Below are 10,116 nucleotides of genomic sequence, written 5' to 3'. Positions count from 1 at the left end.
TACCTCCACGGTGGGCATTACAAATTAAGATGAGATTTGGGTGGGGACACAGAGCTATATCATATCAGGACGTGAAAGGATTCTAGGAATTATTCGTTTGGGTTGTTAAGAGTTATACAGCTGGCAGCGTTGTGCAGGGCCGTTTACTTCAGCTGCAAACGTTTTTTCGCTGCATGAGGGGCTGGGGAGAGCTACTCTCTTCTGGTCCTGAAAAATAATCAAGACAGAGAGGGGTTTTCACATCGTGTCTTAGTTCTCACAAAGGCACGCTTCAAATGACGGATAAAAACAAGTCTTCCCGACTCCAAGAAGCTTCTTTCTCTTACTGCACAGGAGAGTCCTCTTAACAGAACTCAGATCCTAACATTATTTTCAATAAAATTTTGTTCCGCCGCAAGTTTTAAATTTATTGTCTCCTGGAAGCTTTGGCTGAAGACTACTCAGCTCGTCACTGAACTAACGGCTTTTGGGGGTTCTTTTTCCCCAGTTGAGTTTCTGTGTCTTTTATGCGTTTGGTTTTATGGTCCGTTGGAGGTTTTTTCACGCTGAGGGTGAAGATTCTTAGTTTCTTCAATTAGCATAAAAGCTGCTCGAAGGCCGCTGGGTCTTCAGTTCCATTCTATTCAAAATGTTAATTCCTGAGGCACGCAACCTGCGCCCTACTGTCCATTGTCCCACCACTTCTCGAGATTATCTTTGTGTTTTAAGAGAAAACGCCTTCTCGCCACACCCGTGGACTGCACCGCACAGCGCATGCCGCTGTTCGCTCTCGAGAGCACCACAAAACGCATGCGCCAGTCCGCCGGTGTGGGCGGAGGAGAAATCGCGTCGGCGCCCAGCGGTGACGTCAAAAGGCCGCGCTGCACTTGGGCTTGTGCGGCTTCGGCAAGAAGGTTTCCTGGCCTGTTGCAACCATGGTCCATTGCAGTTGCGTGTTGTTCAGAAAGGTCCGTGCGGGTCCCCTTCAACCTGGTCCCCTTAGCGCTGACGGCTGTGGTTCTCCCTTGCTCACCTGTCTTTCCACTACTTTCTTTGTGGCGGCCTCTTGCTTGCTTGGTTTTCCCATAGACTTCTCCGCCCGTCCTGTAGTCGCGCTTTGCCAGTAAGCGGTGATAATGGTGTGTGTACCTGGCGTGAAGACGGTTGTTTGGGGACAGGGTTTGAAGTTCTTTAGAGACATCGTGTGCACGTGGCATGAGGAACTGGGATACCTGCCTGCTGTGGCCCAAATGTTGTGTTTTTTTCTTCCTTTAAGTAATATCCGCAGCCTGTTGTTATGTATTTCTCCTTGAGTGCACTGTTCAAGGTTTTTCTAATGGATTTTTATGAAGACACGAAAGCGTTTAATTGATGTGCCTTTTGCAGAACATTTAGGTCGATTTTGTATACTGTCGGTATTAAGAATCGTTTCCGAAAAAATTTACAACTGCTTTGAATTAAAAAAAAAAAAAACTTACCTACTAGCAAATGTTTTGTGAAACGTTGCCTGCGTTGTGTTTTGGCCATTACTTTATTTCTAACGACCGGAGTAAAATGCTCCTTTTAAATAAGGCTCCTAAGCCCCTGAATCTGATTTATCTAGAGCAGGAAGAAAGTGTTATATATTTAATGGAACTGTAGAAACTCTCCTCGAGTATATCAGAATGGTCAATATTTCAACTTTTTTGAAAAAAAAATCCCAGATGTTTTTGGTAATTGCTATCCTAAATGACTAGAGATGTGGATTATGAATTTAAGAAATTGCTCCGTAAGTTATTTTAACAACCTAAGAAGTTAATACATAAGTCCTTTACCTACAAGAAATTCTTGAGTCAGTGAAGGAAACAGGTAAACACTAAATGCAGCGTAAGATTTATAAAGGTGTAAGATAGAGATTTAATCAAATTGCTGGGAGAGCCAGCAAAGTCAGAGAATTGATTAGAGGAATTTAGAAAGACATTAGTAAATATGACATTTAGGTGGATTTATGATAGGAAAAACAAATCACATTCTAAGTAGAGGAAAAGCATGAGCAGAATGGCATGTAGAAATGGCAGTATTTCATGTAGTACAGAGCAAAGAGGAAGAGAGGAAGGGTTGAGCAAAAGAAAAGGATACAGGAAGGAGCTAGGCATGGTACGTGAACCTGCTGTTCTAGCTATTTGGGAGGCTGAGGTGGGAGGATCCCTTAAGGCCAGGAGTTCAAGACCAGTCTGGGCAACATAGCAAGACCCCATCTTTAAAACAGTTGGGGTGGTGGTGTGGTGCCTGTAGTCCCAGCCATTCCAGAGGCTGAAGTGGGAGAATTGCTTGAGCCCAGGAGTTTGAGGCTGCAGTGAGCTATGACAGTGCCACAGCACTCCAGTCCAAGCAACAGAACCAGATCCTGTTTCAAAAAAAAAAAAAAAGATAACCAGAAGGGTATTTAGTAGCTTTGAATATAGAGTTGACCCTTCAAGAACATGGGGGTTAGAGGTGCCCCCCCCAGTTGAAAATCTTCATATAACTTTCAACTCCCCCCAAAAACAACTACTACTAATCTTTTGGCTGGAAGCCTTACTGATAACATAAGCAATCAGTTGACACATATAGGTTATATATATAGTATATACTGTATTCTTACAATAAATCAAGCTAGAGAAAAGAAACTGTTAGAAAGTCATAAGGAAGGGAAAATATATTTACTGTTCATTAAGTGGAAGTGAATTGTAAAGGTCTTCATCCTTATAGTCTTCATGTTCAGTAGACTGAGGAGGAAGAGGGGGAGTTGGTCTTGCTATATTGGGTGGCAGAGGCAGAAGATGTGGAGGTGGAGGAGGTGGAAGGGGAGGCAAGACAGGCAGGCACACTATGTATAACTTTATGGAAGTACATCGCAATTTCTGTCATGCTTTTGCTTTTCTCTTTTCCCCCCCAAAAATGTTTCTATAGGGTACCAGTACCTCTTCCACCATTTGCTTTAGTTTCAGTGCCTGTTTCACAGAAGGATCCACATCATGAAAGAAGTCAAAAGCAGTCCTGAATAATAGGAGCCCTCCTGCCAGATTGTCTAATGTTAGTTTTTCTGGTAGTTTATTCTGTGTTTTCTTCCTTGTTATCTGGTACTGGATCTGAAGCACTCATCAAGCTGTCTTGTGTTAATTCCTCTGGTTTGATGTCTGTTAGCTCTTGAGTTTCTTCAAGATCCATGTCGTGAAGTCCTTTACCCACTCTCCCGCCGTTTTTGGCATATCCACAGTCTCTTTCATGATTTCCTTAATTGACTCTATTGTAAATCCTGTGACGTTACAACACAACACCTAGACAAAGTTTTCCCCAGCACGAACTTATTGTTTTGGGCTTATGGCTTTCATGGCTTTTTCAATAACAATGACATTTTCAATGGTGTAATACTTCCAGACTTTCCTGAAGTTTTCTCTATCGGTGTTCTTTTCCATAGCTGACAATCCTTTCCATAGAATATCATGTTTAATGAGCCTTAAAGGTCCTTGCGACCCCCTGATCTAGAGGCTGATTTAGAGACATTGTGTTTGGGGGCAAGGACACCACTTCGGTGCCTTTGGTGTTGAACTCATGGGGTTCTGGGTAGCAGGGAGGGAAGGCACTGTCCAATATCAGAAGAACTTTGTAAGTCAGTTTCGTATTGGGAAGGTACTTCCTGACTTCAGGGAGAAAGCATCCATGGAACCAATCCAGAGAAAGCGTTTCTTGTTCTCTAGGCCTTCTTGTCCAACAAAGACTGGCAGCTGATGTTTATCTTTCCCTTTTGAGATTGAGGGGTTAGCAGCTTCATAGATAAGGACAGTCCTGATTATAAACACATCTGCATTTGCACAATACAATAGGGTTAGCCTGTCCCTTCCTGGCTTAAATCCTGGTGCTCACTGCTCTTCCTTACTAATGTCTTTTGTAGCATGTTTTCCAGAATAGGGTACTTTTGCTAGCATGAACAACCTGATTTGGGAGAGATTCTTTTTCCTCAGTGATTTTCTCAATGGCGTCTGGGAACTCATCTGCTGCCTGTTGGTTGGCAGAACCTGCTTCTCCTGTTATCTTGATATTTCTAAAGCCAAAGCCAAACCGATTTCTTCTTCTTTTTTTTTAAATTATACTTCAAGTTCTAGGGTACATGTACACAATGTGCAGGTTTGTTATATAGGTATACATGTGCCATGTTGGTTTGCTGCTCCCATTAACTTGTCATTTACATTGGGTATTTCTCCTAATGCTATCTCTCCACAGCCCCCCACCCCATGACAGGCCCTGGTGTGTGGTGTTCCCCTCCCTGTGTCCAGGCGTTCTCGTTGTTCAGTTCCCACCTATGAGTGAGAACATGTGTTTGGTTTCTGTCCTTGTGATAGTTTTTGCTCAGAATGAATGGTTTCCAGCTGCATCCATGTCACTGCAAGGACATGAAACTCATCCTTCTTTTATGGCTGTCATAGTATTCCATGGTGTATATGTGCCACATTTTCTTTTCTTTTTTTTTTTTTTTGAGACGGAGTCGTCGCTCTGTTGCCCAGGCTGGAGTGCAGTGGCTGGATTCTCAGCTCACTGCAAGCTCCACCTCCCAGGTTCACGCAATTTCTCCGCCCTCAGCCTCCCGAGTAGCTGGGACTACAGGCTTCCCGCCACCTGCCGCTAGCTTTTTTGTATTTTTTTAGTAGAGACGTTTTCACCATGTTAGCCAGGATGGTCTCCGATCTCCTGACCTCGTGATCACCCGTCTCGGCCTCCCAAAGTGCTGGGATTACAGGCTTGAGCCACCGCGCCTGGCCTATGTGCCACATTTTCTTAATCCAGTCTATCGTTGATGGTTTGGTTCCAAGTCTTTGCTATTGTGAATAGTGCCACAATAAACATATGTGTGCATGTGTCTTTATAATGGCATGATTTATAATCCTTTGGGTATATACTCAGTAATGGGATCGCTGGGTCAAATGGTATTTCTAGTTCTAGATCCTTGAGTAATCCCCACACTGTCTTCCACAGTCAAACGTCTTTCTAAAATTATCACATCATCCTTTGCTGGCAACTAATTATTTAGCTTTAGATCCTTCACATTTCTTTTGCTTTTAAATTGTCATATAGTAACTTTACTTTTTCTTGAATTGTATGAGTCTGTGTTTTTAAAATAGCAATCCTGCATCTACATAAAAGTTGCATTTTCAATACAAGATAAAAGTTAATTTACAAAAGTGCAAGGTTTTCACACCTCTTGGCACAGCTGCAGCAGTGGGTTATGAAGTTTTTTCTTTTTTTACATTGATTTTTATTCTGGATTCATTTATCTTGAAATAGCAGGCCATTGCAGCTACAGATTTTAATCTGTGGTACGTATCAAGCAATTCGTCTTGTTATTGTAATGTCATGACTTGACTTCTTGGGAGCACTGCCAGCATCACTAGTGGCACTTTGTATGGGTTCCATGGTGTTGTTCAAGGTTTACAGTGTAACACTGAACATGATGAAAAATGCGAGAGAACTGTGAGAGATCACTTTTTACTGACTTACAAAATTTACTGGCAAGATAAACTGCCCATGGAGAGATAATTAGTATCCCATGGCCTTTTTGGTGGCAATTTGGGACACTTGAGCTCACTGAGATAGCTACAGGAGGTAACTGCGAAATTATTACAGTATTCCAGGATGTACTGCAGTTAATTTTATGCAGTTATGATTTAATACTGCATTTTTACATTTGCTGACATTTCTCTTGACTGCAAATGCTGCCATGTAAGGTCTGCAAGTGTGTGTGTAAGTTTTGATAAATTTTAACTTTTTATAATAGATGTGTGGCCAGGTGCAGTAGCTCATGCCTGTAATTCCAGCACTTTGGGAGGCCAAGGCAAGAGGATTGTTTGTGGCCAGGAGTTTGAGACAAGCCTGGGCAACACAGCAAGACCCCATCTCTCGTTTTTTAAAAATTAAAATAGATATGTATATATTTTATGGAAGTAAATGACAAAATAGATTAGTATCTATGTATATTTTTTGCACTCATGACACAACTTTTCTTAATTTTTTTCAGGATTTCCCATCTATGTGGTTTGTAAGTTTTTTCAAATTGTTGCAAAGCTCAAAATTTTCTAATGTATTTATTGAAAAAATCTGTGTGAGGCCAGGCGCAGTGGCTCAATCCTGTAGTCCCAGCACTTTGGGAGGCCGAGATGGGCGGATCACGAGGTCAGGAGATCGAGACCATCCTGGCTAACACGGTGAAACCCTGTCTCTACTAAAAAATACAAAAAACTAACCGGGCGAGGTGGCGGGCACCTGTAGTCCCAGCTACTCCGGAGGCTGAGGCAGAAGAATGGCATAAACCCAGGAGGCGGAGCTTGCAGTGAGCTGAGATCCGGCCACTGCACTCCAACCTGGGCGACAGAGCCAGACTCCGTCTCAAAAAAAAAAAAGAAAAAATCTGTGTATAAGTGGACACACACAGTTCAAACCAGTGTTGTTCAAGGGTCAACTGTAGTACTAAGAATTTTTTACTTTATTTCATAAGCATTTTTTTAAATGCATGGTTTTTGAGTAAAGGAGAAACGTAATTAGAGATCAGATCAATTTCAGAAAAATACTTCAGGCAACAAATTGGAGAATGCAATAGGGAAAAAATGATTAGACACTGAAAGGAGCTCATGTGGTGCAGGTACTAGGGCAGTGGTACTGGAGAGAAGAGAGTAGGGCTTTGGGACAAGAAAGACTTCCATTTGTGTAGTCTCAATGAATAGATAAACCATGGTTCCATTATTTGAGAGAACATTGGAGGAACAGATTTTACCTGGGGAAGAGTTTGGTTTTGTTATGTTAACATTTATTTTTGAGGTGGCTATTATTTATTCAACTGATATGTAAGAACAAGTTATATATTAGGGGATTTCACATATAAATTAAATACACATTCTGCTCACATTGCTTTATCCTATTAAAAGATTTCATCCTGATGGAAATGTCGGACAGATTGGACATAGAAAATATCTCATCTAGGTGATGATTATTGGTACAAGCAGAAATTACCCAGGGGAGAAAGTGTAGAATGAAAACAGGGCCAAGTCAGAAACCTTCAGGATGGGTGGGACAATAATTGATAACTGAAAAAACTAAAAGGGACTTAAGAGAAATAATCAAATGGGAAAGGGGGTCAAATCAGAGATGGAGATGAGCTAAGAAGATGTTACAGAATTGGCATATAAAAGGCTATTAACGATTTTTTAAAAAGAAGTTTTAGTGGAAGAAAGAACTAGAAAGGGGTTCCAAGTTGATACACTTGGTATACAAATGTTTTTTCTCTTTTTTTTTTAAGTATGGAAATTTCATCGATAAGCTAAGACTCTTCACCAAGGGAGGACCCGGTGGAATGGGTTATCCTCGTTTAGGTGGAGAAGGTGGAAAAGGTGGTGACGTCTGGGTTGTAGCCCGGAACAGAATGACTTTAAAACAACTTAAAGACAAGTATCCTCAGAAACGGTTTGTGGCTGGAGTAGGAGCAAACAGCAAGTAAGTAAGTACTGAGTGACTTAAATTTTAGAAAATCAAACCCTTCTGGAAATTTTTTTTAAGCTATAAAATAAAAACTTAATTGTTCATTTGAAGTAAATTATTTCCTGTATTTATAACTGAGCAAAAGCCTAAAATGTCTCAACTCATAAAAGACTGATACTAAAGAATATTTCAGAGTTTTAAAACGTTTTGTCCGTTTCTTTTCCCAATGTCTATCTGTATTCTTTTTGTACTTTCCCTGTTGAAACCGAAAATTATCTGAATTCCCACTGTTTTCTTCTAAAATTATCTTTGACAACCTTTAAGAAAACTTTCTCAGCCTTAACCATGCTACTCCACCCCACTACCATTAGAAGGCAAGATAGCCACTATTAACCTTTTCTTGACTTTTCTAAGACTTTCTGTGTGTTTACACAAATGCAATTATGTGCATAAAATTTCAGAATACAAAAATGAGAGTACAATATTGTACAATCTGCTGTTTTTACTTTTTTTCCAATGTCAAAATTATTCAGAATACCTGCATAATAAATAACAATTTATTTTGTCGTTTGTCTATTTAGGTTATTGTTGATTTTTTTTTTCGATTATACATACAGTACAGCATCCTGTGTAAAAACATCCTATTTTACATGTTTGTTCAATTATTATTTTGATAAATTCCCAGAAGTAGAATTACTAAAACGTTTGTACTAATTTTTTCTTTTATGAGCAGTTTAAGAGTAGCCAGATTTGCCTTCTTTAATGTAAGTACTCTCCTTCGAGGTTAGTTTTTTAGAAGTTTTGCTATTTGGTGGATTTTTTGTTTTTTTATAGATTCATTTTTTCTTTTTTTTTGAGACAGAGTCTCATTCTGTTGCCTAGGCTGAGTGTAGTAGGCACTATCACAGCTTACTGCAGCCTCTACCTTTCAGGCTCAAGTGATCCTCCCACCTCTGCCTCCTAAGTAGCCGAGACTACAGGTGTATGCCACCATGCCCAACTAATTTTTAAATTTTCTTTTTTTTTTTTTTTTTTTTTTAGTAGAAATGGGGTTGTGCTTGGTGTTCAGGCTGGTCTTGACCTCCTGGACTCAAGAGATCCTCCTGCCTCAGTCTCCCAAAGTGCTGAGATTATAGGCATGAGCCACCATGCCTGGCTTTTTCTACCTTATTTGTATTGTAGCAATAATCTCTTCATTTCATGGTTACAATATTTTAGTTTCAAGTTAAAATGACCTTTGGTGGCTAGCTTAGTGACTTAAATCATTACCCAGTGCCATTTTAGTGGGATATAATGTCTAAAATATAAAGAAATGATTAGGGATAATTTTAGTTTTTTTAAACCTTGTGTTTGACCATTTAACATCTGCATTAACCAGAGAATTGATTGGTACTGTTCTTTGTAACCATTTTGTGTGTATGTGTGTGTGTACACACACAAGCATACATATATATATGTATACTTTTTTTTGATAGAGTTAGTGCACTGAAAGGCTCCAAAGGAGAAGACTGTGAAATCCCTGTGCCTGTGGGTATTTCAGTAACTGATGAAAACGGTAAAATTATAGGTGAGTGTACTATAACTTCGAAGGTTGTAAAATGTGCACATTTTCTAAAATTAAACAATGGAATAGCTTCTCTTGAGTTTCAGAAGTTTTTTAACTAACAATTTTAGTTACTACTCTATAAGAGAGCATTTTTAAAACTTAACAAAAGTTAAAATGACTACTAGATTTAAGATTGTTTTAAAGATGTTAGAGTTCTTGCTTGGTCTTAAAATATATAACTAGGCTCTTTTCAATTGCTTACTGAAGTGTTTTTCTGGGGTCAAACTTTCAATAGATTTGTAAATTGGAATTTCCTGGACTGTTTTTCTGAAAGAACAACATTCCATTAATGATTCTACTTATTATAGATTTGTAATTGAGAATTTCCTGGCATGTATTTTTGAAAGTAAAATATTACATTAGTGATTCCACTTACTAATCTATAGATTTGTAATTTTGAATTTCCTTGCCTGTATTTCTGAAAGAAATAGATTGCATTAGTGATTTCACTTATTGATCTTTAATGTAAATATTTCTCTCTCTCTTTTTAAGGAGAACTCAATAAGGAGAATGACAGAATTTTGGTAGCTGAAGGAGGTCTTGGTGGTAAATTACTTACAAATTTCTTACCATTGAAAGGCCAGAGACGAATAATTCACCTTGATCTAAAAGTTATAGCTGATGTAGGCCTAGTAGGGTAAGTATCGTTCATTTTTTGTTATTATACTTTCAGAGAGATAGTTCTTGAATAGGAAATAAATGTAAATGGTAATTTGGGGCCATAATTTCAAATTTATGGAATTTGGTTGTTGTGTATGTACTAGAAAAATATGCTGCTAAATATTGTTTTCAAATTACCAACATAGAGTTTCATAGTTATTGCTTATTTGTAAAATTAAGACCAGAGCAATTGAATAGATCAGTGGAAGTGTTAGAGAATGCATAAAGAAAAATCAAATGCAATAAGAAGGTTAAATAATATTACCAGATATTAAAGAATAATAAATCCAAACAAACCATATTATTATTAAAAGTATATAGAAGGAAATAAAAAGGGAAAAAATGATTGACATAACTCTTTTGGGTCTTTTTTTTTTTTTTTTTTT

General features: G+C 38.8%; 1 protein-coding gene across 3 annotated transcripts in view; it reads left to right on the top strand.

Moving 5' to 3' along the window:
* Positions 1–855: 855 nt before the first annotated feature.
* GTPBP10 (GTP binding protein 10) overlaps positions 856–10,116 on the top strand; it is a 37,454-nt gene continuing 28,193 nt past the window's right edge. For 2 of the 3 annotated variants that reach the window (XM_017889700.1, XM_017889698.1), the window contains exons 1-4: positions 856–947; positions 7,286–7,479; positions 8,940–9,031; positions 9,563–9,707. In XM_017889700.1, the coding sequence (XP_017745189.1) occupies positions 915–947; positions 7,286–7,479; positions 8,940–9,031; positions 9,563–9,707 (464 nt within the window). In that variant the 5' untranslated portion in view covers positions 856–914. Of the gene's footprint in view, positions 948–5,274; positions 5,313–7,285; positions 7,480–8,939; positions 9,032–9,562; positions 9,708–10,116 lie in introns of those variants that run through there. The other variant, XM_017889699.1, reaches the window with a different exon arrangement.

This window comes from Rhinopithecus bieti, unplaced genomic scaffold (genome assembly GCF_001698545.2).
Source record: "Rhinopithecus bieti isolate Rb0 unplaced genomic scaffold, ASM169854v2 scaffold_19669, whole genome shotgun sequence".
Lineage (NCBI taxonomy): Eukaryota > Metazoa > Chordata > Mammalia > Primates > Cercopithecidae > Rhinopithecus > Rhinopithecus bieti.
The sequence above is the reverse complement of the archived record's forward strand: the minus strand, read 5'-3'. Positions and strand labels throughout refer to the sequence as shown.